We start from the raw sequence: 25,235 nt of genomic DNA on the forward strand, positions 1-25,235 counted from the left end.
AAAAAAAGATGGTGTGTCGGCTCAGTTCCATCCCCTTCTGCTGTTGGCTTCTGGGGCAATGTCGTCAAATTTTATTGGGGAACCTGCATGAAAGCAGTGATGCCTGTGCTGTGTAGTACAGAGTCGCATCGTCATCAAGAGTCATCTGAAGTATCCTTTACTGGCCTATCTTGACTCGTGCCTTTCCCACGAGCGCCTGGGCAGCCTTGCTCTTGAATATTCGGTACCCTTTTCCTGGAAACGACTCGGTAAAGATGTCGCCGCGTGCATATTATCAGATCTGTTGCCTGGGCCGTGTTGCTACGGCATTCTAAACGCAATTTATATCCTCCCATCACTTCATGTAGCACCGGTCTTTTCTCTCCCTGAGATCTCTTCAGTTCACGATGACTCTCATGTCGGGCGCGGGGGATGCCTTGTTTATCATCTTGATCAAAGGCAAATGCCCAGATTCATCTTCACAGCTTTGCTTTAATTAGGTTTACTCCGTCAAACTCCGGTACGCGTCCCACAGCAGAAGCTCGCAGGCCAGTGATGCTGTGAATCATATATATATAAGGTGTATCCTCAGCGTTTCTGCCTTTCGATTAGCTCCCTTTACTATGCCGGAATTTCCCAAGGAGTGAATCCGACTCATTTGTGCCGCGAAAGATTCCAGCGTGCCCATGTGTCGTCTTGCCAGTCACTTACCCGTTAAACGTTCACCATCGAATTCATCTTCTCCCGACCATCATTTGCTGCAAGGTCGGGGCTACATTTCCCAGCCCTTGACAAGGGCATACGCAACACCTCGCCAAATGTCGGACTTCTATCTCTACGTGAGCTTTCGCTGATCTATTCTGCGCTGATTCATCTAAAGTTCATCTTCCACAGCAAGAGACTGAGCCGGAGAATAGCTGTTACACGGAAAGCGCCAACTCTGACCAGCCTGTACAATTTGCATCTTTTCAGGAACCTCTTTGGGATGAAACGCCTTTCGATTCCAGCGCCGACACGGCTTCAAATCAGACCGTCACTGTTCCCTCAAGCTACAGTGATAGTGCCAATTATAACGATACCACTTGGTCCAATGCCGCGCCGCCCTCTTCTGTCACGACAAGTGATGTGTCCCCGTATTCTGCACTACCTTACCCACCAAATGAGTTTCACTACATGCAATATTCCTTCCAGTATCCCGACTCTAGCAGCCCGACTATTGGCGTAGCCCAAGACCACACCACTGTCCTTACCGATGGACTACCACCTCCGATATATGCACCATCGCAGGCCTCACCGTCTACAGCACACAACAGCCCGCTACCTTCGACGTCATCCCAAGGAGGCACCACTGTCTCTCCTTTATCCACCTCGACGACTGTCAGTTCTTCATCGTGGACGTTGTTTGATGCTTGCTTATGTTCTTTTCTCTCTAGCTACCACCAGACGCTTCTAGCTCTCAGCTTGAGAAAGTAACATACACTCACAGAGAGCAAGCCCACTTTTTCCGAGAGGCCGTGACTATTGGGCGCTCTCCCGCTGGGCACCTATTTGTTCCACAACTCATGTACAAGCCTCATACCAGCAGCGACCGCCGTCGGTATGTGGAGGAGGTCAATCTGGATCCGCCGATATATTTTTGGGTTCAGGATCCGTCAGAATGTGGTCTACCTTTGTCTGACGCTTTGCACTCACGTGTCAGGCGTCTAATTGATCGTGACGAACCAATGTTTAAGGACCGAGGGCCCAGCGTTTCGGTGAGAATCGAAGTGAGTTGTTCCATTTCCTTCCATGCCTTTGATTAAATTGCCTTCAGTGGCCTGGTTATCGTCCGTGGAGTCGACAAATCCCAGCAAGGGATTTTCGAACACCGCCATGCCCTATCACCCGCTCCAAATTGGCAAAGAACGTAGCGAAATGTGTGCAGCGATTCATTCAGGTTCGCATCATAGTTTGTGTTAAATAAAGTGTTTCTAAACCATTGTAGGAACGACAAGCGGTACCAATGGAAGACGACTCGAGCCCTGACTGGCGAGTTGGCACACAGCCAAATACGATACGGGTTGAGGATCTTGTTCTCGTTAGCTTGCATCATGTGTCTATGGGATCTTGGCAGCCTCATCTTAGACTTCGTCGGCCACTGCTGTCCCCCACAATGACCTGACTATGCCTTTTGCTTCGATCCGTTCCATTCTTCTGTTCTTTGTGATGACTTCGCACTCAATCATTCACCTCAAGTGCGTTTTGATATCGTTATTACCTCAGTACCTTTTCCGGTAAAATGTAGATGTAACTTGAAACTACGTTTTAATCAGCTAGACAAATTTGTTACAATATAATCTAATACTACAAGTAACGGGCCACGGCTCTTTGGCATTGCAAAGAATGACATTAATGACGCGATAGACGAATGCGCAAGCTTCAAAGCACAACAAATCCCAACGTAGACAATAGACCATCGCAGACGGAACATTGTCTAGTTCATGATTCATCGACCAAGTAAGGAAATCGCCTTGTACTTACTACGTATTACGACTCCTCCATATTGTTCCGTTTTAGAAGCGTACAATGCAAGCAAAGGCACGTTTCTACAACACGCCGCTTTGTGATAAGAGAACAATGGATACCTAGCTCGACATGTGGGGATGAGCAAAAGCATAAATTGGACGCATGATCCCAATCCTGCCAACCCAAGTATTCGGAGCCACCTTCCCTTCATTATCTGCGGGGTCTCACTCTCTCCTTTTATATTCCCTAGAGGTGAAATGCTGAGTGACGGAGCCGTTGCCATTGCAATGGTTCAACATCGGGTCACGATTGTACAATGTAAGTGACGTTTAACATTCTGCGAATCAGTATGAGAACTGCTTTACCGACCACTCCGACCATAATCAGCGGCACGATCACATTCTCGGTGCGACGGGTGGCTGGACGTGTATACTTTCATGCCCTTTGGCGAAAGGCTCTTTCTCGAGACACACGTGCCGACAGCGCGCATCGCACCTTCAGATCTCCTCGCCATTTTCCCTTCAAGCGATGTTTTTCACACAACGACACAGGGGATGCTACAGCTTCCCCAGAAAGCGTTCGCAGAGTTCATGGAGTTGACGTCCTGGAACCAGAAGCGGTATGAAGACCTGTGGAGTAAATGGATTGCATCCAAATGATAGGATGACAAGTGAGGTGCAGCATTCCAGGTTTATCGACCATGAATCTTAGAGCACTGCAGAGTACCCATTTCATCCCCCACATTGTAGCCATAGTATCATCACCTGTATCGATATTGATCAAGATTCTGTATGTACGCATGCCCTAGACCGGTTGACACTTAAACGTGCTGAAAATGCAGCGTTTCGGTCAAATCACCGAAAGAGTCCCAGCTATCGGTAGTGCACAGATTATCGCACTGGAGAGAAAGCAAGCACAACACGTGCAGGTTAGGGTAAAGGAAACAGGTGTTGGAAGCATGCGGAACGTATTCCTCCCAAAGATTTATCCTCCCTAGGTTGCCCTCAAGCAAAAATCCCAACGATGGTAAGCAAAAGTCTTCCAGTTTCTGGAAAAACATACATATGATGGTGGCCGGTGAAGCGACGGTGGAGGAAGCCAAACAATGGGCAACAAATAGTTACCTCTTCCAATCCCTTCGTCAACCACTTGTACAGGCGTCCAACGCCCCCCGATTCACCTGCCGTGGCTGTCATGGATATTTCAAAACCTATCGCCTTTTGCGAGCACTTGCAGCTCTCAAGTGTCGGTGTTCAGCCAGCTTCTATCTCATTCCAGGTATTCGCGTCCTACGTATTGCTTATATGCTGTCGTGTACTGACCGACTCGACTTCCTTGTTCATTCTAGGTAGGCAGAATGCTTTCGTATAGGACACAGCTCACTTCTCGCGTCTGCAGACCTTGACGCTCGAGTCTGACCACTTCATTTGTGTACGGGAGAAAGTTGGCGAACAGAACCAGGTGGTCATTGTAGACCTTGCCGATGCTAACAATGTTCTTCGCCGTCCAATATCTGCAGACTCTGCGATAATGCATCCGAAGCAAAAGATTCTAGCCTTGAAAGGTGCGTCGTGGCCGTTGTCGTTCTTCTAGTTACGTACTCAATAGTATGGCACAGCCGGGCGCACGCTCCAAATTTTCAACATTGAGGCTAAGCAGAAGGTTAAGTCCCATGTCAGCAACGAGGACATCGTCTACTGGACGTGGATAAATGATACCACTATTGGCATGGTCACCGAGTCCTCCGTCTTCCACTGGAGCATTGCAGACCAAACGTCCGGGCCTCAGAAAATCTTCGACCGGAATCCAACCCTTGCGGGAACACAGATCATTAACTACCGTGCCACTCCCGATGATAAATGGCTGGTTCTTGTCGGTATTTCCGGCAACACGACAAACCCCTCCGCCTTCAGGGTTAAAGGGTCAATGCAACTCTACAGTCGCGACCGCGGTGTCAGCCAAGCGATTGAAGGACACGCAGCAGCCTTTGCAGAGTTGAAGTTGGATGGTCATCAGAAGCCGACGAAACTATTTGCGTTCTCTGTTCGCACCGCAGCAGGCGCCAAGGTTCGTACTTTTAAAACTTGTCACGACCCATTCTGATGTCCCTTCCCACAGTTGCACATCGTTGAGATAGATCATGCTCCGCCAGATCCACCTTTCATCAAGAAGGCCGTTGATGTCTACTTCCCTCCTGAGGCGACAAACGACTTTCCTGTAGCCATGCAGGTATCCCAACAACATGGAATAATCTATCTCGTCACCAAATACGGTTTCATTCATCTATACGACCTGGAGTCGGGTGCTTGCATTTATATGAATCGTATCTCGGGCGAGACTATTTTCGTCACCGCCGAGCACGAGGCAACCAATGGTATCATCGGTATCAACAAGAAGGGCCAAGTACTGAGCGTCAACGTTGATGAACAAACCATTATTCCCTACATTCTCACGACGCTCAACAACACCGAGCTCGCCTTCAAGCTGGCTAGCCGAGGCAACCTTCCGGGTGCAGACGATCTCTACGTCAAGCAATATCAGCAGCTATTCCAGAGTGGGCAATACGGCGAGGCTGCCAAGATAGCCGCCAACTCACCTCGAGTAACCATTTTTGGATCTTTTAAATGACAATCCCTGCTCACTCCATGACATAGGGTATCCTGCGCACGACCCAAGTTATCGAGTCATTCAAAGCAGCGCCAGCTCCGCCTGGCGGCTTATCACCTATCCTGCAATACTTTGGTATACTTCTTGAGAAGGGTGAACTGAACCATTCGGAGTCGTTGGAATTGGCACGCCCGGTTTTGCAACAGGGGCGGAAGCAGCTTTTGGAAAAATGGTTGAAAGAGAACAAGGTGATATCTTTGTCTGTGTTATGTAGTCCTTCGCATTGATTTTCCTTCGCAGCTGACATGCAGCGAAGAACTCGGTGACATCGTTAGGCTGCACGACATGACGCTTGCCTTGAGTGTCTATCTTCGCGCAAACGTTCCTAACAAGGTCATTGCATGTTTCGCCGAGACTGGCCAGACAGAAAAGATCATCCTTTACGCAAAGAAAGTTGGTTATTCGCCGGATTATGTTGCTTTGCTTCAGCATGTCATGCGCACGAATCCGGACAAAGGTGCTGAGTTTGCCGCTCTTCTAGTCAACGACGAAAGTGGACCTCTTGTTGATATTGAGCGGGTGTGTAAAAGCCTTTTTCCGACGTTCCCGTCGTTATTCACTTTGCTTTTAGGTCGTTGACATCTTCATGTCTCAAAACATGATCCAGCCCGCAACGTCATTCTTGCTGGATGCTTTGAAGGACAACAAGCCTGAGCAAGGGCCACTCCAGACTCGTTTACTCGAGATGAACCTTGTGCATGCACCTCAGGTCGCAGATGCTATTTTGGGTAACGAAATGTTTACGCATTATGATCGTCCCAGAATTGCCAACTTGTGTGAAAAGGCGGGATTACTACAAAGGGTAGGTCTCTGTTGCTGAGCTTTATCAGGAGATCATTGACGTTCTCTAGGCCCTTGAACATTACGAAGATCTCGCGGACATTAAGCGGGCTATTGTCCACACGACCGCTGTGCAACCGGATGTAAGCAAACTATTTTTTATCTGGTCTACTATCTGAACGCCTTTCTTAGTGGTTGATCAATTACTTCAGCCGTCTCACCACGGAACAATCCATGGCTTGTTTGCAAGAGATGCTTCGTGTCAACATTCGTCAGAATCTTCAAGTGGTCATTCAAATTGCGACGAAGTATTCCGACATTCTTGGGCCCGTCAAATTGATAGAGATGTTTGAAAGCTTTAAGACTTTCGAGGGTAAGCATGATCGACTTTCTCTCAGGACTCTAACGAATTCTTTCAGGACTATACTATTACCTTGGTTCCATTGTCAATCTAAGCACTGATCCCGAGGTTCATTTCAAGTACATTCAAGCAGCTACCAGAACCGGCCAGATTCGGGAAGTGGAGCGTATCTGTCGCGAGAGCAACTATTATAATCCCGAAAAGGTCAAAAATTTCCTCAAGGAGGCTAAGCTCGGCGACCAACTTCCCCTTATCATTGTTTGCGATCGTTTCGACTTCGTTCACGATCTCGTCCTCTACTTGTATCAGAATGGGCTCACGAAGTTCATCGAAGTATATGTGCAACGTGTCAACTCCGTACGAACACCTCAAGTCGTGGGCGGCTTGTTGGATGTTGACTGCGATGAGGCAACTATCAAGAGTCTTCTTGCCTCGGTCACCGGTAACTTCCCTATTGATGAACTCGTTCATGAAGTAGAGGAACGCAACAGGTTGAAATTGATTCTTCCATGGCTCGAAGCTCGCGTTCAGGCAGGATCTCAAGATTCAGCTGTTTTCAATGCTATCGCGAAGATTTACATCGACAGCAACAACAACCCGGAGACTTTCTTGAAGGAGAACAACGCGAGTGACTTCTTCTCCTCTGACTCACCTTTATTAATTGTAGACTGTAGTTGTACGAACCTCTGGTCGTCGGTAAATTCTGTGAAAAACGAGACCCGTACCTTGCCTACATCGCCTACGCCAAAGGTTTCTGCGATGAAGAGCTTGTCGCTATCACAAACGAAAACTCGATGTTTAAGCAGCAGGCCCGCTATCTTGTCAAGCGTCGTGAGCTTGACCTCTGGGCTCAAGTACTTGTCCCGGATAACATTCACCGTCGACAATTGATTGACCAGGTAAGGTCTGTTTGGTCGCTGTCCACGAACCATCTCACGAGCGCCTCTCCTTCAGATCGTTGCGACGGCCCTTCCTGAATGCACCGATCCTGATGATGTTTCCATCACCGTCAAAGCTTTCCTTCAGGCTGACCTTCCTATTGAGCTGATTGAGCTGTTGGAGAAAATCATCATTGATCCTTCGCCGTTCAGCGACAACCGCAACCTGCAGAATCTGCTGTTACTCACTGCTATCCGTGCGGATAAAGGAAAGGTCGTCGGTTACATCAACAAGCTTCAAAATTACGATGCAGGAGAAATTGCCAGGATTGCAACGGAGCATGGGTTGTATGAGGAAGCCTTCAGCATCTACAGGAAGTACGAACAGCACGCTATGGCCATGAACGTTCTAGTTGAACACATAGTGTCCATCGATCGTGGTCTCGATTATGCCAACAAAGTTAACAAGCCTGAAGTTTGGAGCAGACTGGCGAAGGCCCAATTGGATGGTCTCCGAATCAAGGATTCAATTGGCAGGTGTCTTCTTTGTACTTCCATTGCCTGATAGCTCATCCTCGCTTGCACAGATTCGTACATCAAGGCTGAGGACCCGTCCAACTTCGTTGAAGTTATTGAAATTTCCAATCATGCTGGCAAGCATGACGACCTTGTTCGTTTCCTCCAGATGGCTCGTAAGACCCTGCGAGAACCTAAGATTGATACCGAGCTGGCTTACGCATATGCTAAAACGGACCGTCTACACGATATGGAGGACTTCCTCGGCATGACGAATGTCGCTGATATTCTCGAAGTTGGTGAAAAGTGCTTTGAGGACGAGCTATACCAAGCAGCCAAGCTTTTGTTCACGAGCATCTCAAACTGGGCGCGATTGGCCACGACCTTGATTTACCTGGGAGAAAACCAAGCTGCCGTAGAGAGTGCCAGGAAGGCTGGGAACACACAGTGAGTTCGTTCCAATGGTTACTTTCATGGATGTTGAGTATGTGCAGGGTCTGGAAACAGGTGCATGCTGCTTGTATTGAGAAGTCTGAGTTCCGCTTAGTATGTCTATTTCGTTGTGTGCTCATTGAGTTTGAGCTGACGCCCTGCAGGCCCAAATTTGTGGTCTTAACATCATTGTTCATGCGGTAAGTTTATTTCTTGTGGAAGCATTTAACTTCTCTGATCTTTTTAAAGGAGGAATTGTCGACTCTGGTACAAATTTATGAGAGGCGTGGTCACTTTGAGGAGATCATCAATCTTCTGGAAGCTGGTCTTAGCTTGGAGCGAGCACACATGGGCATTTTCACTGAGTTGTCGATCTTGCTCAGCAAGTATAAGCCTTCTCGACGTAAGTTTACACACTTCTGTCCTTTATGTTACTAACGGTGTCCTGTAGTAATGGAACACCTGAAACTGTTTGTGTCTCGTATCAATATTCCCAAGGTCCTTAAGGCGACTGAGAAGGCACATCTATGGCCTGAGCTCGTCTTCTTGTACATCAAATACGATGAATTTGTCAGCACCCATTCCTTTCCATCTATCAGCGACTCATTTTATTATTATGGTGTAGGACAATGCGGCGCTTGCGATGATAGAACGGTCAGCTGATGCATGGGAGCACAATCAGTTCAAGGATGTCATTGTCAGGGCTGCAAATGTCGAAATGTCAGCACGCTCTTTGTCTTAGCATTCACGCGCTAACCATTTTTGTGCAGTTACTACAAGGCTCTTGATTTCTACCTCACGGAACAACCCACCTTGCTGACCGATCTACTCTCCGTTCTTATCTCGCGTATCGACCACAGCCGCGTGGTACGGAAGTTCCGGGGCATAGACCATATACCTCTTATTCGTCAGTATCTGATTGCCGTGCAGAATGTAAACCTTACCAATGTCTTCATGTCGCCACGTCATTCTAACAACTATGCTTTGTAGCTCAACATCGATGCTGTCAATGACGCATACAACGATTTGCTCATTGAAGAAGAAGATTATAAGACATTACGGGACTCGATCGATAGCTTTGACAACTTCGACAATATCGCGCTTGCCAGGAGATTGGAGAAGCATGAGCTACTGGAATTCCGAAGACTCGCCGCCCACCTCTACAAGGTAATCAAGTCATTCAAACATTATTCACGCCATAATTGACCCTTGGTGAAACAGAAAAACTCACGATGGGAGGAGTCGATATCTTTGTCCAAGCAAGACAAGCTGTATAAGGATGCTATGATTACCGCCGCCGCTTCGGGCTCGATTGACGTCGCCGAAGATTTGCTTTCATATTTCGTGGACATCGGTAACAAGGAATGCTTCGCCTCCATACTGTACATTTGTTTCGACCTCCTCCGATCCGATGTTGTGGAGGAGCTTTCATGGCAGCATGGTCTCAACGATTTCTTTATGCCTTACAAGATACAGATTCAACGATCATTGGTTGACAAGGTACGTGACGTTTCATTTGAGTAGTACCAGTAATAACTTCCCATGTCGATTTAGTTGATACAACTCGAGAAGGAAGTCAAAGAACGGTCGAAAAAGGACAGCCAAAAGGAGCAGGCTGAAGCTGAAGCACCCATGATCAACCCGGGTGGGTTTGGAAACACTCTGCTTTTGACGAATGGGTTTGCGGGACAAGCTCCTCCTGCGATGAACGGGATGGCTCCTGCGATGACTGGTTTTTATTAAGACGTCGAACATTTTACTTTTTAGACTCAAGATATTGCACTTACGTTTCTTTTAATTGGATGCTACTTTGCTATGCTTCATTCCGTCCCTTGGATATCCTGATTGTCAGAGAAAAACTGCGAGAGTATGCATACACGGAGAAATACATGTGTAGATGAGTGAACTATTATATGACGGTGCATGAAAGCAAGATGCAGAGGACAATTAAGGTACAGGGTATGTGGGTACGTTTAGCAGAGTTCCATTGGAGAGATGGTCCGATGTTGAGTGATTTCTCTCACATTATGATGCAGTTGTCGCGAGAGCCTTTGGCACGCGTGCTCAGCGATACACGGGCAGCCTCGTAGAAGACCTCTGTGACACCACGGTTATGCTTCGAACTGCATTCTGTTTTGGGATTGCATGAGATGGAAAAATAGCACAACGGAATGAACAGACCTAGATATCGGGATGCTCGTATTCGTCGAGCCACTGAAAGCCCTTCTTCATATTCTACGGGGTGTGTTCCGTACCGTAACAACCGGTCCTTCACCGCTCTGTCATCGCGAAGGTCACACTTCAAAGCTGGTCGCATATGAAAAGACGACGATAAACGTTCTGGTGAAAAGCAGACTGACCTACAAGCACCAGCTAGACCCAAGTTGAGTATCGGGGAAAAGTGAGTTAGAAGACAGCACGCACCTTGACCCCTGGACAGTACTCAAGAATCTCGTCTAACCACTGCGAGCCTGGTAAGTGTTATACATTAGCAGTGAGCAATAGTCTAGCTTGCCTTGGATTCAACATTTTCCAGAGATACTGGATTATCAACCTATTCAAACACATCAACTACGGTCAAAGATGATCACACAGAGACGGACAGAAAAACATATCATGATAACATGTGTCTCAGCATAAGAGAGTGAACGTAGACGGTCGAACTCCTCTTGTCCTAAAAATATTAATCAGGACGGAGAGTATGTCTGCCAATGAGTGGCTGACGAACCGGCGGTATCCCAAAGACTCAGTTCTACAAGTTGATCATCGACCAGGAGATCGTGAACATAGTTTTCAAACACGGTAGGTTCACTAGCGTGTTGAGTAGTCCAGTGAGACATGAGTGACAATGACAAAGCGCCCAAGGCAACGCACTAGACTTGGGTAAAGAATCCTCGTGTGAATACATTAAGAAGCGACGTTTTTCCTACAGCAAGATGATAAGGCCAATGAGTGAAGAGGAGAGTAGAAGGGCGCACCGCAGGCACCGTCGCCGCAAACTATTCTCAAACAATGTTCAGATGCTGTAACCAGTCATGCAGCAAGATAGCATCTCACCAACCACCTTCCTTTGAATCTTAGAGGTAGAAAATCAGAGGTAACGAACGAGTTGTTCATCGCAGGCTGGACGTACTGGTCTGCGGCCAAAGGAGGTACCTTTTGAGGATCCACACAAAGACATTTCAGTAAGACACGGTGTCCGACCGAGTAGTATCCCAAGAAAAATAGAAGGAGAGAGGAGACAGTTGGCTAAGCCTGAGCTCGTTAATCTTTCGTTAGCAGTGCTCTGTCTTGAAGAGCTGAGGGTCGGATTTCCCGAAAGGCAACCCCTGCACGTGACACCTTGTGCTCGGTCCGAGCCGTAATCAAGGCACGGTAGAGCCCGAACTTTCCAAAAACGGAAATCTATCCTCACTGTCTTACTCTCTAGTACTTTTCAATGTCGTCCGACAGAAGGCGAGCGGAAATCGAGGCAAAGCGAGCCAAGCTTGCTGAGCTACGGCAAGCAAGAATCAATAGACAAAATGAACGGAAAACCTCGGATCGAGAGGTATGGTATTGCTGCATACCACCCTTGAATGACATGAATCCTTTCTAAGCAGGGATCTGGCACTGGAACCAGCACTCCACGTCGGTTAGGTGACGTTGACGATATCCTCAATAATCTCCTGCGCGACAACCGGGGAACAGGAGGGGACAGTGGCGACCTAACACCCGGATCGTCAATACCTGGTACACCGTCTCTTGGCCAGCCAAATCTCCCAGCATCAGTTTCAGGGCGTGCTAGCCGTGCCAGCGACTTTTCATCCAGTATAGTGACGACTTTGCCTCCGTCGCAGAGCTCTGCCACCGACAACGTTATAGATCGGTGCGATACGCGCACGCTCTCAACGAAGACGTAGAGGCTAACTGCTAGCAGAGAAATCACCCCTCGGTTCATACCCGATCTCATTGATGTGGAACAAGAACTTTTCGAATTACCTCGAAAGGTGCGTTACCCAACAACGCGTCAGAAAAGTCATTCATCTCGTTTATAGGAACGCGTAATATACAGCAAGTCTGTACAGACAGTGGAAGTGGAGACGGCGCCTTCACCTATGTTTGAAGAGGAATTACGGCAGCGCGTGCTTAAAGAAAGGGAAACAAACGCGGAGGAAGCATTGGATAAAGAATTAGAGGCAGAGAGTGTCAAACTAGACGAAGAGATTGAGCAGGAGATTCAGGGTGTGTGTTCTCCTTCTAGAGAATCTCCAATTTATCTGACCTGTTTGGGACAGAGATACCACCTGAGGAGCTCGCCGGAATTCTTGCTGCACCCGAACTTCTTGAATTTGTGGATCGAACTACCAAAATATTCCACCGAGCCTTGAATGACCATTACGATTATATCCGCGACTACAGAATTGGTACCGAAACGGGGGGGTTAGTCGATTAATGTCTCTGTTCGTTTCGCAATGGGTTGACAGCAAGCAGGGATGAGTCCGAAGGACGTGTCAAGCGAGTCTGCGAATTCTGGGACGAACGCTACGGAAAAAATCGATCTATCACTGATGTTGACTGGTCCCCGCAGGTTAGTCAGCTCCGTTTTGCCTCTGCCTGGCTAATTCCATGTAGTATCCGGAGCTGAGTGTGGCTTCTTACAACAAGAATCCCGCTGCATTGAACGAGCCTGATGGTATCGTTGCCGTATGGAATCTACATCTACTCGAACGGCCAGAATTTGTCTTTCATTCTCAAGTCCGTGAGCCTTGATAATACCCGAGAAATCACCTTGAAGTTTAACTTCTCCCGTCCGCAGTCTGACGTCCTGTCTGTTACATTCTCCCCCTTCCATTCGAATCTCGTTTTTGGTGGCACGTATTCCGGTCAGATCTTGCTGTGGGACAACCGATCCAAACACCTACCAGTCCTGAAGACACCGTTGTCGGCTGCCGGGCACACTCATCCCGTATATTCTATGCAAATGGTTGGAACCCAGAATGCCCATAACTTGATCACATGTAGTACGGATGGCACTGTCTGCAGCTGGCTGGTTGACATGCTGGCGCAGCCTCAGGTGCGCGCCAGACCACAATTTGGTTTCAAGGAAGGCGCAATACTCATACATCCCCAATTCATTAGGAAACCTTGGAGCTTATCCACGCTGGGCATAATAAAACCGGAGAGGTTGCTGTGACGACGTTAGACTTTCCCGACAACGAAACAACCACATTTTGGGTAGGCACAGAAGAAGGCAATGTGTACCAAGCTAATCGGTATGACCGAGCTGGCGCAAAGGCGGGTCTGAACCAATACGACGTGTACAAAGGCCATGCCGGCCCCATCATAGGCCTCCATTTCCATCCACTCATAGGCTCGGTAGATTTTTCTGATCTATTCTTGACAAGTAGTGTGGACTGGACTGTGAAATTATGGAGGGCCAAATCTCTAACCAAACCATCGACAAGTCCACACGTCATTTCTCCGCTTTATTCCTTCGATGAAGCAGATGACTATGTGTACGATGTGAAGTGGCATCCAACACATCCGGCACTCTTTGGAACAGTAGATGGTGCTGGGAAATTTGATTTGTGGAATCTAAATGCGAATACTGAGGTGAGACTCATTTTGGCTGGCGATAGACCTTGTATGAACTGATGGCTGATCGCACAGGTTCCGTTCGATTCGACCACGGTTGGATCTGGGCGCGCTATCAACAAGCTCCAATGGGATCATAAGGATGGCAGACGTGTTGCCTTGGGAGGTAGCGATGGCAAGCTTTATGTGTATGACATCGGGGACATAGCTTTGCCGAAGGAGTCGGAGTGGAATGAGCTGCAGAAGACTATCACGGGTATCTCAGGTGGCGGTCAGGCGAATGGGTCGCAGATGGAGAATCTCTGAGAAGCAGTACATCTGGACGATAGTCGGGTGGTCTTGCTTTTGATTTTTTCTATGTTACATATACCTGTAATTGCACACGGATATTATTTTAGTATTACAAAATTCCCTAAGAAAGACGCCGTTAGCGAAGCAGTCGTTCCAAAAACCTTTATAATTATTGCTAACCTACGCGTAAATCGGGTCACTGTGAATCATCGCCGCCAGATATCACACTGGTATCGCCTTCAACGTCCTGATTCAGTTGAGATGCGATTGCTATAAATCTGTGGAAAGGGTGAAAATCACGTCGTACAGAGCCAACCTTGGTGCTCACTTGGCGGCATCGAGCCCAGCAAAGGTTCTCATTGCTTGCAGATCTATCTGCAGTTGCTCGCATAGATCTGCAGTGGTGCTGATAGATCTGTTAAGTCTCCCGAGACTGCTCGCAAGCTGGGCATAAAGGCGGTCTTTGGCCTGGGTTGCCGATGTAGCTGGGACCGACGACATGGGGACACAGAAGGACAGTCCGTGTGGCTGTGCTAGACAGGCGAGGCCTCCTAGGGTAGAGTACCGGTCCAATATCCTTAGTCGTGAGAGCTTATATGTTATTATCAGCTTAATGATACCGAGACCATTGCCTGGGGCCCAATAATTCAAAGCTTTTCCCACTAAGTAAGCCAACCTGTCGCGACTGGGCACTTTGTTGACGCGTACTCAGTCTCGAGACGATCACGAGTTTGATTATCCTGACAGTGCATCTATTACCGGAGTGGGCGTGGGCATGATCTACTCGCTTGCCGCTTCAATGAGAACCGTCTTGCAGTTCTAAGAGATCGTACGTTAGAGCTTTGAAACGGCGTTCGTTGAGGGGGAAAACCAATATATCTACTGTGACAGGCGGAATGCTTCCTTGGTATACAACTTTACCTTGAGTCGTGATCCTATGACCTTAGACCGCTGAAGACCCTCGGACTTCGAGATCCCCAAATTTTTGCTCGGACACTGAAAGCGTATGTCCTCGATACCACGGGCCAAGACATTGTTCTTGATCCGTCAAAAATGAGTGGTAGAATGACTTTACAACAGGACAAATCCAATGAGGCTCCATGAACGGGTAGCTGGATCCAAAGAAGCGCCATAAATCACGTATCCAGGAACCAACAGTTACTTGAAGGACTCCGTCCCATACTACTACATATTACAAGACCCCTCCTTATCAACATTGCTACCGATGTCGTGGATTCTAATAGTACGTGTAAGACTCGTCGGAGTGACCATGGAACGCGTACATTGGAAGGGTTCAAAAAAGGCTGCTGTCCAGGAATGAACAAATCAGTCTCCATGATATTTTAGATGAGGAAGAATGACCGATGACTTAGGACTTGTTTTTGGTTGGTGTTTTCTTCTTCAGAATTTGGTCGAGTTCGGGGTCTGGCGACTGCCTGCCGCTATATGATGTGAAGATGCGTGATGTGGATGTGGATGTGGATGTGGATGCAGGGGTCTTGGCAGAGGAAGGTGACACAGTGGACTTCTGTGCAAGAGGTGAAGAAGGTTTAGGCGAGGTCTGGATAAAAGTCGGTGCAGCATTGGGGGTCGGAGGGGTAGAGTATCTGGTGAATGGATGGGTAGCGAAGGGATCAAAGGACTGTAGAATCTGACTGGAGGGGGACATCATTAACTGGGCAGATGGGTTAGAACCTGAAGCGGCTGATGTAGCACGATATCGGACGTGGGATTTATAGGCAACGGTGGATGCAAAGGGTTCATTGCCGTAAGAATTGTGGGATGCGATATCTGGAGTAATGGCAGGTGGCCGACAGGTGTAGGGATTGGTCGAGACGTTGAGCCCGTGACCGTACATCCGCAGGAATTCAGCCATTAGAAAGTAAGGAATAGTACTACTAGCTCCGGTAGGGGATGTGACAGATCAAGAAAAGAAATGATTCGCGGGGGTTGTACTCGGAACTCGTTGAATTTGTGCTAGATAGCACTGACGCGGAGAAACCTAGGTCGCATTACCAGCCGAAAACGACAGAAAGAACTGAACAGAACAGCCGACCTCGACAGAGAAGTCTGTTGTATTATCTTTGGAATTTCCACCACATTTCTCGGTTATTATCGATGGCGGAACGACATGACAGGATGGCGTTGCCAAATAAGGGGACAAACTGGGAGAAAAAGGGGAGGAATAATAATAATTTTGAAATAAGACGCAAATAATGCGGTGAAATTATTACCGTGCGGCTGCGAAATAGTGACTGGACCGCTCACGCCCATCTCGTTCTTGAACCGAGACCATCACGTCGTCCATTGGACACTACTTGCCTTCAACCTGGATACACTCTGCTACCCATGTTTAATTGTTCAAAATCATGCCCAAAAACTCTTTCGTATGTGAGTCTCTTCCAGATTTGTGGCACCCGCCAAAAATATCAGGGCCGTTCTGCCTTGCTGTCCTGCACATCCAGCTTTCCGTACGTTTTACACGTATTCTACCTCGTTGTCAGATTCTTGCAACTTCTTTCTGTTATCCTTTCTCTATCCTCTCTTTTCTTGCCCATATGTCGTCTCTGCAGCGTGGCCCTTTTACGTTTTGATGGTTTCTCGCTTCCTCTGTTGTCCACGAAATCTAGAGCTACCGCTAACGGTGACCACTAGACATACCCTCCCAACAGACTCACTCAATGTCGCCTACTCATCCCCATACCGTAAACGCCGTACCAAACAGCCCGGATGGCGACGACGACGATATTTGCCCTGTGTGCGATGGCGAATGCACCTGCTCTTCCAATCACCCTGCGCCCTCTTCTTCGCCCTCGAAACCCGTTCTCAAAATACGTCTCACAGTACCCCCTGCGCTCCGTGTAACCAAATCCCAGCCGGCTTCTCGTGGAAAACATATCGAGCAGACGACATTCGCCACCGCACACGACGGAAACTCTTTGTCTTCGGCCCATGTCCCCAAACGTAGAGGCAGGCCTCCAAAGAATGCCCCTCGTCCGCCTAAAGCACCCACAACGCGTAGAAAACCACCACCTAAATCAGTATTCAAAAAGAAAACACCTCCTACCAAGCGCAAGCGAGCGGCATCGAATGCCGATTCTTCCGAACTTACAGACATCGATGATGACGACGCACGGTGCATCCAGTTCCCTACATTCGTGTCAGCATCTGCTTTGTCGTCTGCGGCGTCATCTACTGATTCGGACGACTCTGACGACTTTGATACCGACTCCTCAATCGAGGCAGAGGAGGAGAATTTTATTCTTGCTGAAGAACGTGCGAGAGTTAGGAGAGAGTTGCTGGGTGACGACGTGCCCAGTAGCCTGAGCAGAAGAAGAGACAGTTGGGTTATCCATCCACGCAAGACGAGTGTAGGAGGCCTCAGTGACGTGGATATGGACGGCGAAACTGATGAGGAGGATGACGATAATGACGACGACGACGACGACGACGAAGAAGACGAAGAAGCTGCCGAAGAAGATGAAGATGGTGATGCAGAGGAAGGAGATGACGAAGAAGACGGCCGTCCTAAGTACACTGGCATGGCCACAGGATGGTCAGATGGCGAAGAATCTAGCTTTGACGCAGATCTTTTCTTTGCCAATCTTTCGGGTTCCTCCTCCTCCGACGACGACGACGAGGAAGAACAAGACGTTACAATAGACCCAGTCGCCCTTGCCGGAGCCCTTGCCAGTATCCAGCCTCGGGATCTTCCCTTCGAAGTGACGGAAGGCTGGGATGGCCAACTTATGTTCACCAGTGGTCCCGGAGGCGGTGTCTTGGAAGCAGAATTCGACGCCATGGCTGCCCAGTTCATTGTAGACAGCAGCGCCTCACCTAGCGGTGCTGACGACGATGATGACGACGTCAATATGCAAGATGCAGATGAGGAGGATGAGGACAGAGAAGAAGAAGCGGGCGATGGCGGCGACACCACAGATGAAGATCTCGTAGGCACAGACGATTTGCCCAACGAACGCGCAATGCGTCTGTTCAACCTTCCATTCGAATTGAACGTAGAGTCCATCAATCCTTTGTCGACGATGAGTCCAATCCGTCGGCGTGCCCTACAGGGACAGCTGATGACCAAAAGTACTGCCGGAGACATTCTGACCGGGAAAATGTTTGGAGAGTTCGACGACGAAGAGGAAGAGGAGGAAGAAACTCATACCAGACCAAAGACTGTTGGTGGTCCAAGACAAGGCTATTTTGAGGTTGAGACTTTGGTCGATGATAATAAAGTGGTTGTCATTGACAATGAACACAAACCGGTCCCTTCACCTCATACTGGAACCAGAGGAAGAGGCAGAGGAAGAAGAAGGATTGAAGGTGTACGTTGTTTCTTCTCATCTCTGAGTATTGCGTTTTAATGCCTTGTCTTTTCTTCTAGATCAACCGCCCTCTTCCGCAGTTCATTCTTTCTAAACGATCTGCAACTCCCAGCAGTACTACTGAAGCTATCAATGCACTTAGCATCACTTCTCCTGAGCCTGAGTCCGGACATTCCATGTTGGCGCCTTCCATTGAACTTGATGATGTCCTTGACTCGGCCTTTCTCGAGGGATCATCTTCCGAACACTCCGCGCCGACGCCTACAACGTTTGAACACATGCGTAACCTCACGAGATGGGACCTCATATCTGTCGGTGCTTTTCGTAAGACTCGTGAAGATATTGGCGGATGGAATTCCGACACGGCATCTGATGGGCACGGATATGGCGGTGTCATGAAAAGCAGCCCGTTAGCTGAGATGTTGTGGCAGAACAAGATGGGGACGAAGAATGCGAACTTGAATGGAGAGGGCGAGAGGACGCGTAAAGAAATTCGCAGAGAGAGGAAGCTGCGACGGAAAGCTGGCGGTATGGTTGCAATTCCCAAAAATTTAAAGGGAAAAGGTAGCGGGAAGTTATTTCACCACCACCATCCGCATCATCCAAACTCGAAAAGTAGGGGTGCTGGGTCTTCACAAAGGACGAACCTTCACCAGACTGGAGGAAGTTCGCCTATTGCATAAAATAAATGAGCAGTGGTGTTGGTCTATTCCTCTTGTTTTGGATATGCGGAAAAAACATCATCGTTCATAGAACGATGAAACCGATTTGAGGCTCAAAATACTTGGTATGCTTCTTCTATATCCCTTTCCTTATTTTTCTCTTTCCTCTTTGTTCCAAAACCAATTTTGTTCCGCGCATACACGTTACATACTGAATTTTTTCTTCCACTGTGCCCATATGTATTCTCATTCTCGTTCCGAAACCTATCACTAGCATCTAGCATCATCACCATCATATCCAGTCTCCGTTACTTAGTCGCTCGTGTATCTTACTCTTATCTCATTGTCACAATTTTCGAGGAGATTCAAATAATCCAAACAAATATCGCGGCAGAATCCTGCTAGGGATTTGTGTGACACCTGTGACTGCCTTGCTCTGCGTTGGCGGTAGTCGTTCATTGACATCTTCATCCATAACATTGTGGATTTATTTCGTCCACCAGCAATATCATGGCGACTGCTTATTACGAGTTCTATCGTGGTTCTTCGTATGTCCCGCTCGCCCGCGAGTACTGGACAAAGACATGGACTCACCGATACTTAAAGCATCGGGATGGCGCTGACAGATTCACTGGATGAGCTGATTACCAGTGGAGCCATAACACCCCAGTTGGCTATGAAGGTTCTGCAACAGGTTTCGTGGGAGTTGTCTGACTAGGTGGCTCCATACTCATACTGTAATATTTGCAGTTCGACAAATCGCTTGCAGACACGATGGTGAAGCAGGTCAAGGTGAAGACGTCCTTGAAGGTGCGCGTATGTTCATCTCGTCGTGGGAGAATGCCATTTGATGCTGCTCATTGGTAGGGTCATCTTCATACATACCGTCTGTGTGATGACGTTTGGACATTCATCGTAAAGGATCCGTCATTCAAAATGGAGGGGGGCGAGATTGTCAGTGCTCCGAAGATAAAAATCATTGCCTGTAAGAATGGCGAGGCAATAGAAGCTGGGAAAAAACAGTAAAGGATGCTTGTTTTAATGGAGTCTTTCGCTTTCTTCGTTGCTATCATGATTATTCTGTATATAACGCTGCATAAGTTACCGTTTTACGATCGAAATGACGTTGATTTGATTGAATCTCGGCTCGTTAACAAACATGGTGAATGCTCTCTTTTGTTCTTCGAAATGAGCCTATCTTTTATTCGTTTTTAGACGTACAAGTACTTCATCATGGCCCCAACATACACGCCTACCGATGCTTATCCTACGTCCACTTCCCATATCCAGCGGGAAACTGAGGAGCTCTTGCTGAAGCATCTGCCTTTACCAAGGAATGATGACACAAAGGCCCTTTACTTAGAGCTGCACAAGACAAAGCACATGCAGTGGCTTGTGCGAAACCTGGCACAGGGATTCCCTGCGAGATACGTATCGCAGGATGCGAGCCAGCCATGGTTAATGTTCTGGACTTTACAAGCGTTTAGTATTCTTGGAGTCGCGCTAGATCCCGGGAATAAGCAGAGGTGTGTTCGTGCTTTCTGTTCTGACATATACATAGTGCTAATTTGTTTTGACAGAGCTATTGATACGATCCTGACTTGGCAACACCCTGATGGTGGATTCGGAGGTGGGCCGGGACAGGCGGCGCATCTCCTACCAACATATGCGGCTGTGTGTGCGCTCGCTATCGCTGGACGACCGGGTGAAAGAGGCGGATGGGATCAGATTGACCGGTGAGTCTCGTCAGTCAATAGGTTGTATTACTTTCTTGGCTGAGATATCCTTCACAGGGCGAAGATGTCACAGTTCTTCATCTCTTTGAAACAACCCGACGGATCTTTCCTTGTTGCCCGCCATGCTGAAGTGGACATGCGAGGCATCTACTGTCTGTTAGCCGTCGCAACGCTTCTTGATCTTATGACACCAGAGTTGGTTGATGGTACTGCCGAATTTGTGAGGTCATGCCAGACATATGAAGGAGGGTTTGCGTCTGCGTCCCAGCCTTACTTTGGAGAGGATGGAGCACTGTTAAAGAGTCCGAAACCCCCGCTGGGCGAGGCGCATGGCGGGTATACATTCTGTGCGTTGGCGTCTTGGGTTCTTCTTCAGCCAATGTCGGATAACAAGTTGGATCATATTAACGAGACCAACCTACTGCGATGGCTAGTCCAGATGCAAGGAGTAGAGATCGAGCTTGGAGGATTTAAAGGTCGGACGAACAAGCTCGTGGATGGATGCTATTCATGGTGGGTGGGGGGTGCGTTTGCCCTTCTGGAGGCGATTCATGGGCATCACTCTTCTTCTTCTCATGATGAGGAGAAACATGAGGATGGCGATGCTGGATGGGTCGATGTGGACGAATCGTTGTTCAACCGGGAGGCGCTCCAAGAGTATATTCTTCTTGCCGGGCAACATCCTGCAGGCGGCCTCCGGGATAAGCCACCGAAGAGTGCAGATGCATACCACACATTGTATTGTTTGGCAGGCTTATCTGCTGCGCAGCATAGGGTTTTTCCCTCGGAGCACAAGTCGAAAGAACTCAAGTCGGGATGGAAAGGCTCGGATAATTCTACAAGAAAGAAAGTGTTTACCGAGGCACTTTGTTGGCAGGAAGATGAGGCAGGCCCGGTTTTTGTTGGAGGGAAGGCGAACCGAGTGAACGCATCTCATCCTTTGTTTAATCTGACCGTTACACATAGTGTTGCGATTATGAGGTATTTTTATGGGCAGGAATCATAGGGATTAGTGGTATGTTTTCTTTACCTGTAATTCTCGAATTTTCAAGTTTGTTACGCGAGTTTAGGGTTGACGTTGAAGGCCAGCACCATCAGAAATGGTTAACATTGGTTCAGATTGACTATTGCTGGACATGGTCCGAACAATCTGATCGATGTCCTCGAATGATTATCCTCGTTTATCGCACTGTGTACACAGCATGCATGTGTGTCAGAGTAGTATTAGTGTCAGCTACAGCACGGTCGTGATACCATAGCGCGGTCAGGCACGTACCATGTCCTGATTTGGAATCCAAATGACATCAACGATCAATTTTATTTTTTTTCCCTGTCATTCATGACCACTGTCGCTCCTGCCCACGACGTTGAAGATGGCCAGTTTGACGATGCACCCGACGATGTGGGGTATGCACGCATTAATGACTCTGAGCTAGTCGACCTAACTTGGGATGATGATGATGATGATGATGAGGAGGAGGAGGAGGATGACTCTGAAGAGTACGATCAAGTGAGAGTTGAGGACGAAGACTGGGAAGTAGCTGAGAAAGGTATGTTCTCGCATAAGTCGTGGCGATTAGCTTAGATGATCAACCAGATTTCACGAAACAATACAATCGTCTAAGACAGCACCTCGCAGTGCGATCTGGATCAGCAACGAGTACGGCCCCGACGACGCCTTCGAAGCCTGCCGGTGGAAAAGGGAGCAATGTTGCTGTTCTCCCGGCCGTCAATCATCCCTCTCAGTCGATGGCGGCTCGCAAAGCGGCAAGTACGGTTGCAAAAGACCAAACAGCGTCGCAACTGGCGCTCCTGTCCTCAAAGTATGGCTCACGAATCGCCAACATGGACCATAGGCTGGGGGTCGGCGTGAACAGAAAAGGCGCATCTGCCCACGCGAATCTCAAAGACAAGGCTGACCGTGCGACGACGGAGCAGGTTCTGGATGCACGGACGCGCGTGGTGCTGCTGAAAATGGTGGGGCGGGGGGTAGTTGCTGAAATTAACGGCTGCGTGAGCACGGGAAAGGAAGCGAATGTGTACCATGGTGTCGGCCACGACCCGGTCGAGCGGGAAGTTGCACTGAAGATCTACAAGACATCTATTCTCATTTTCAAGGACCGGGACCGGTACGTGGCTGGGGAGCATCGTTTCCGGCGGGGCTATGCTCGGCATAACCCACGGAAGATGGTGCGCATGTGGGCAGAGAAGGAGATGCGCAATTTGAAGAGGCTGAGATCAGCTGGCGTGAGGTGTCCTGAGCCGGTGGAGGTCCGAGAGAACGTGTTGGTCATGGAGTTTTTGGGCAACGCATCGCAAGCGAGTCCACGGCTGAAGGATGCCGAGTCGGAGGAGGGGTGGGAAGAGCTCTACGTCGAGCTGATGCTCACCATCAGGACGATATACCACCAATGTCGTCTGGTACATGCAGATTTATCCGAATACAACTTGCTACTGCACCAAGGCCATATCTGGATCATCGATGTTGGGCAGAGCGTGGAGCATGACCATCCGAGCGCGTTTGATTTTCTGCGCAGTGATCTGAGCAACGTGGAAGCATTTTTCGAGAGGCGGGGGGTGGCAGGGCTTGGCTTGAGGAGGTCGTTTGTGTGGGTGACAAACGAGGAAGGAGACGAGGAGACGCTGAGGAAACTGATGAGCGAACCGGAGGACAAGGTTGATGGCGCGTTCAAGCACACGTATATCCCCCGGAGGCTGGATGATGTGTATGATCCAGAACGAGATATTGAGGAGGGGTGCGTGCGAGAGGCGGTAGCAACTGCGGCGGGTGATGATGGGCGGGAGGCGGGCGACGATGAGCAGGTGGCGGGTGACGACGAGGGAGAGGCGGGAAATACCCTGGAGGACGATGAAGAACCGGATAGTGAAAGACGCCCTCGGGGCCACCGGCACGAGGACCGCGACGCAAAGAAGGAGCGCAAAAAGGCTGTCAAGGCGGAAGCGCGACAAAGACGCGTGCAGAAAAAGGAGCGTAAGAAAGCAGCGGGGCATTGAATTCGTTGCTGTAAGGGAGCTACATTCACATTCGTAGGTACGATGGCTCTGGAATAAATTGTACTCTTTTTAAGACCAAAATGATGTCCGAGGATTAATGAGGTCCGGAATATGCAGCATATCACAGAATGCCTCTGTTTGGTGGTTAAAGTATATCGGGGCTGCTTGGAATGAATAAAAGATGCAAGTCAAGACGACAAGGAGGACTCACGCTGCCTCTTGCCTTCTCTTCCCGTAGGGCCAGGAGCCGTGGGCCGGAACTGCTGCACACAAGTCACAGGCTGACCTTCTCCAACGTGCTCCAGCACCCATTGGAGCTGCTTCTGGACGAGTTGGCTGCATAGACGGTGCGGGGGCAGCAGCGATCTCCCTGAGGTGTCGTTCAAGTACGGCTGGAAGGCACGCGTGATGGCAAGCCATTCGGGGTCAAAGGCCAGTTTTGTGCTCCCAGCTATCGCGGGCACGTCGATGACCTGCAAAGAAAGCCATCAGCGCTGCTTCTAGCGAGGATGGGAAGCGGACCTCTATACAGTTGCGTCTGGGGAGACATTTATCCAGGGCAGTGAAGTTTGTGATAGAGTCGTCGTGCTTGACAGTCGCTTTGAAGAGAACGTGCATATGTGCAGCGAACCACCGCTCTGGTTTGAGTCTCTGCAGCAGATCCATGAGCGGGGGCGCTCCAAATGTGCCGTCGGCGATCTCGGACTGGAACTCTGGCTTTGCTTTAAGCAGGGCTTCAAGGTCGCCGTGCTCGGTTATCCCCTGGGGCCAGTCATGTGAAAGAAAGATATGTGGTTTCGTGAGCAGAGAAAGCTTGAGAATGTCGTATTGACGGATGCGGTATATTGACTTGATCGCGTATTGGTCGTATGGCAGTTTTTCACAGTAGCCCACTTGATACCGTTTCTCTGTGTATATTCCCGACGCCCCTGCGATTCGTACCCCGTTTACTTGGATACACCCTGATCGGCCCAGGTAGTACTGGTTTGGCGCCACCCATCCGCCGTAGTGCAGCTCGGCGAGGTAGTTGGACGCTTCGTGGTTCCCGCCAACAAACACCGTCAGAATCGGCGCCGTCTTTTTGCCTGTGTAGTACCTGCTCCACGTCAGCAGCCAGAATTTAGGATCGTTGGCCAGTCTCACTGTGGGAAATCGTTCAGGCGCTTATGTTTAGACGGGACCGCCATGCATTCGAGGTCCTGGGCGTTCCGGGTGGCTTGAAAGTCGCCACAGATGAGCAGGAGGTCCACCTTGTACTTGCCCTTGCACTCCATTGTCGCAATTTGCTTGTAGATGTCGTCGAGCTTGCCGTGGCAGCATCCTTCAACGGCCACCTAGGCCTGCATACAGAATAGTGTGGAACAACGCGAGCAGTCTCTACCTTTAGTGTTTTTGTTGCAAGATACCGACATGATGAGTGTCGTGGTACGTGGCGAGTACCCAGGCGAAGCATGTTATGGGAAGAAGAGAGAAAAAAAAAAAGAAAAGTTTCATTGACCGGACCG

The 25,235-nt window shown here is 48.9% G+C and overlaps 13 protein-coding genes across 13 annotated transcripts; 9 read left to right on the plus strand and 4 right to left on the minus strand.

Moving 5' to 3' along the window:
- Positions 1 to 1,487: 1,487 nt before the first annotated feature.
- Positions 1,488 to 2,113, plus strand: BT62DRAFT_878195 (uncharacterized protein; the record flags this gene model as incomplete). Its single annotated transcript, XM_043182560.1, has 3 exons — positions 1,488 to 1,745; positions 1,793 to 1,915; positions 1,964 to 2,113. Coding segments are annotated over 3 exons (531 nt in total), but the record flags the coding sequence as incomplete, so codon positions are not given.
- A 577-nt stretch (positions 2,114 to 2,690) lies between these two features.
- Positions 2,691 to 3,298, plus strand: BT62DRAFT_934865 (uncharacterized protein). The gene is made up of 2 exons (XM_043186807.1): positions 2,691 to 2,802; positions 2,872 to 3,298. Exons 1-2 carry the CDS (start codon positions 2,742 to 2,744, stop codon positions 3,141 to 3,143), a joined length of 333 nt encoding a protein of 110 aa, XP_043037129.1. The 5' UTR covers positions 2,691 to 2,741; the 3' UTR covers positions 3,144 to 3,298.
- A 168-nt stretch (positions 3,299 to 3,466) lies between these two features.
- Positions 3,467 to 10,026, plus strand: BT62DRAFT_934867 (clathrin heavy chain). The gene is made up of 23 exons (XM_043186808.1): positions 3,467 to 3,510; positions 3,568 to 3,762; positions 3,883 to 4,048; positions 4,103 to 4,551; positions 4,603 to 5,085; positions 5,139 to 5,339; positions 5,392 to 5,670; positions 5,723 to 5,953; positions 6,003 to 6,074; positions 6,124 to 6,304; positions 6,351 to 6,916; positions 6,967 to 7,191; positions 7,247 to 7,703; positions 7,758 to 8,133; positions 8,181 to 8,232; positions 8,283 to 8,318; positions 8,368 to 8,521; positions 8,570 to 8,688; positions 8,744 to 8,838; positions 8,889 to 9,051; positions 9,109 to 9,285; positions 9,340 to 9,618; positions 9,673 to 10,026. The coding sequence occupies exons 1-23, from the start codon at positions 3,508 to 3,510 to the stop codon at positions 9,859 to 9,861; spliced, it is 5,148 nt and encodes a 1,715-aa protein (XP_043037130.1). The 5' UTR covers positions 3,467 to 3,507; the 3' UTR covers positions 9,862 to 10,026.
- BT62DRAFT_320953 (uncharacterized protein) lies at positions 9,920 to 11,445 on the minus strand. Its single transcript, XM_043180493.1, has 11 exons — positions 11,252 to 11,445; positions 11,176 to 11,194; positions 11,097 to 11,117; positions 10,993 to 11,044; positions 10,847 to 10,929; positions 10,722 to 10,792; positions 10,634 to 10,672; positions 10,543 to 10,581; positions 10,479 to 10,491; positions 10,300 to 10,425; positions 9,920 to 10,248 (listed from the first exon to the last, which is right to left on the minus strand). Exons 1-11 carry the CDS (start codon positions 11,297 to 11,299, stop codon positions 10,139 to 10,141), a joined length of 621 nt encoding a protein of 206 aa, XP_043037131.1. The 5' UTR covers positions 11,300 to 11,445; the 3' UTR covers positions 9,920 to 10,138.
- A 112-nt stretch (positions 11,446 to 11,557) lies between these two features.
- BT62DRAFT_902503 (dynein intermediate chain) lies at positions 11,558 to 14,001 on the plus strand (the record flags this gene model as incomplete). The annotated part of the gene is made up of 10 exons (XM_043183495.1): positions 11,558 to 11,668; positions 11,718 to 11,986; positions 12,035 to 12,107; positions 12,156 to 12,342; positions 12,396 to 12,540; positions 12,589 to 12,688; positions 12,733 to 12,855; positions 12,917 to 13,174; positions 13,240 to 13,713; positions 13,771 to 14,001. The coding sequence occupies 10 exons, from the start codon at positions 11,558 to 11,560 to the stop codon at positions 13,999 to 14,001; spliced, it is 1,971 nt and encodes a 656-aa protein (XP_043037132.1).
- A 181-nt stretch (positions 14,002 to 14,182) lies between these two features.
- On the minus strand, positions 14,183 to 14,487 carry BT62DRAFT_1008993 (uncharacterized protein; the record flags this gene model as incomplete). Its single annotated transcript, XM_043177504.1, has 2 exons — positions 14,183 to 14,264; positions 14,315 to 14,487. 2 exons carry the CDS (start codon positions 14,485 to 14,487, stop codon positions 14,183 to 14,185), a joined length of 255 nt encoding a protein of 84 aa, XP_043037133.1.
- A 664-nt stretch (positions 14,488 to 15,151) lies between these two features.
- BT62DRAFT_1078367 (uncharacterized protein) lies at positions 15,152 to 16,122 on the minus strand. Its single transcript, XM_043179382.1, has 2 exons — positions 15,349 to 16,122; positions 15,152 to 15,290 (listed from the first exon to the last, which is right to left on the minus strand). Exon 1 carries the CDS (start codon positions 15,860 to 15,862, stop codon positions 15,356 to 15,358), a length of 507 nt encoding a protein of 168 aa, XP_043037134.1. The 5' UTR covers positions 15,863 to 16,122; the 3' UTR covers positions 15,152 to 15,290; positions 15,349 to 15,355.
- A 545-nt stretch (positions 16,123 to 16,667) lies between these two features.
- BT62DRAFT_1008995 (uncharacterized protein) lies at positions 16,668 to 19,000 on the plus strand (the record flags this gene model as incomplete). Its single annotated transcript, XM_043177505.1, has 2 exons — positions 16,668 to 18,317; positions 18,377 to 19,000. 2 exons carry the CDS (start codon positions 16,668 to 16,670, stop codon positions 18,998 to 19,000), a joined length of 2,274 nt encoding a protein of 757 aa, XP_043037135.1.
- Positions 19,001 to 19,489: 489 nt separating this feature from the next.
- Positions 19,490 to 20,005, plus strand: BT62DRAFT_902926 (transcription initiation factor IIA gamma subunit; the record flags this gene model as incomplete). The annotated part of the gene is made up of 4 exons (XM_043183508.1): positions 19,490 to 19,527; positions 19,586 to 19,673; positions 19,730 to 19,789; positions 19,847 to 20,005. 4 exons carry the CDS (start codon positions 19,490 to 19,492, stop codon positions 20,003 to 20,005), a joined length of 345 nt encoding a protein of 114 aa, XP_043037136.1.
- Positions 20,006 to 20,212: 207 nt separating this feature from the next.
- BT62DRAFT_982016 (terpenoid cyclases/Protein prenyltransferase) lies at positions 20,213 to 21,721 on the plus strand (the record flags this gene model as incomplete). The annotated part of the gene is made up of 3 exons (XM_043189648.1): positions 20,213 to 20,505; positions 20,560 to 20,715; positions 20,773 to 21,721. The coding sequence occupies 3 exons, from the start codon at positions 20,213 to 20,215 to the stop codon at positions 21,719 to 21,721; spliced, it is 1,398 nt and encodes a 465-aa protein (XP_043037137.1).
- BT62DRAFT_934874 (uncharacterized protein) lies at positions 21,595 to 22,431 on the plus strand. Its single transcript, XM_043186809.1, has one exon. It carries the CDS (start codon positions 22,055 to 22,057, stop codon positions 22,298 to 22,300), a length of 246 nt encoding a protein of 81 aa, XP_043037138.1. The 5' UTR covers positions 21,595 to 22,054; the 3' UTR covers positions 22,301 to 22,431.
- BT62DRAFT_902381 (RIO1-domain-containing protein) lies at positions 22,312 to 23,730 on the plus strand (the record flags this gene model as incomplete). The annotated part of the gene is made up of 1 exon (XM_043183493.1): positions 22,312 to 23,730. A coding segment is annotated over one exon (1,419 nt), but the record flags the coding sequence as incomplete, so codon positions are not given.
- Positions 23,731 to 23,764: 34 nt separating this feature from the next.
- On the minus strand, positions 23,765 to 25,175 carry BT62DRAFT_321947 (uncharacterized protein). Its single transcript, XM_043180496.1, has 5 exons — positions 25,112 to 25,175; positions 24,874 to 25,051; positions 24,253 to 24,826; positions 23,942 to 24,203; positions 23,765 to 23,891 (listed from the first exon to the last, which is right to left on the minus strand). Exons 1-5 carry the CDS (start codon positions 25,140 to 25,142, stop codon positions 23,800 to 23,802), a joined length of 1,137 nt encoding a protein of 378 aa, XP_043037140.1. The 5' UTR covers positions 25,143 to 25,175; the 3' UTR covers positions 23,765 to 23,799.
- Positions 25,176 to 25,235: the final 60 nt, after the last annotated feature.

Source organism: Guyanagaster necrorhizus (assembly GCF_019112545.1).
Source record: "Guyanagaster necrorhizus MCA 3950 unplaced genomic scaffold BT62scaffold_22, whole genome shotgun sequence".
In the NCBI taxonomy this organism is placed as follows: domain Eukaryota; kingdom Fungi; phylum Basidiomycota; class Agaricomycetes; order Agaricales; family Physalacriaceae; genus Guyanagaster; species Guyanagaster necrorhizus.

What these genes read in the sequence shown, in the direction of transcription:
- BT62DRAFT_320953 (XM_043180493.1), bottom strand. Translation starts at nt 11,299, where the DNA reads ATGTCTTTGTGTGGATCCTCAAAAGGTACCTCCTTTGGCCGCAGACCA. An exon ending in GGATTCTTTACCCAAGTCTA is followed by an intron (nt 10,930 to 10,992) that starts GTGCGTTGCCTT and finishes TCAACACGCTAG; the next exon opens with TGAACCTACCGTGTTTGAAA. An exon ending in TGGAAAATGTTGAATCCAAG is followed by an intron (nt 10,582 to 10,633) that starts GCAAGCTAGACT and finishes CCAGGCTCGCAG; the next exon opens with TGGTTAGACGAGATTCTTGA.
- BT62DRAFT_321947 (XM_043180496.1), bottom strand. Translation starts at nt 25,142, where the DNA reads ATGTCGGTATCTTGCAACAAAAACACTAAAG. An exon ending in CGCCTGAACGATTTCCCACA is followed by an intron (nt 24,827 to 24,873) that starts GTGAGACTGGCC and finishes GACGTGGAGCAG; the next exon opens with GTACTACACAGGCAAAAAGA. An exon ending in CCAGACGCAACTGTATAGAG is followed by an intron (nt 24,204 to 24,252) that starts GTCCGCTTCCCA and finishes CTTTCTTTGCAG; the next exon opens with GTCATCGACGTGCCCGCGAT.
- BT62DRAFT_934874 (XM_043186809.1), top strand. Translation starts at nt 22,055, where the DNA reads ATGACCACTGTCGCTCCTGCCCACGACGTTGAAGATGGCCAGTTTGAC.
- BT62DRAFT_1078367 (XM_043179382.1), bottom strand. Translation starts at nt 15,862, where the DNA reads ATGGCTGAATTCCTGCGGATGTACGGTCACGGGCTCAACGTCTCGACC.
- BT62DRAFT_934865 (XM_043186807.1), top strand. Translation starts at nt 2,742, where the DNA reads ATGCTGAGTGACGGAGCCGTTGCCATTGCAATGGTTCAACATCGGGTC. An exon ending in TCGGGTCACGATTGTACAAT is followed by an intron (nt 2,803 to 2,871) that starts GTAAGTGACGTT and finishes GACCATAATCAG; the next exon opens with CGGCACGATCACATTCTCGG.
- BT62DRAFT_934867 (XM_043186808.1), top strand. An exon ending in TAGCCGCCAACTCACCTCGA is followed by an intron (nt 5,086 to 5,138) that starts GTAACCATTTTT and finishes TCCATGACATAG; the next exon opens with GGTATCCTGCGCACGACCCA. An exon ending in AACGATCATTGGTTGACAAG is followed by an intron (nt 9,619 to 9,672) that starts GTACGTGACGTT and finishes ATGTCGATTTAG; the next exon opens with TTGATACAACTCGAGAAGGA.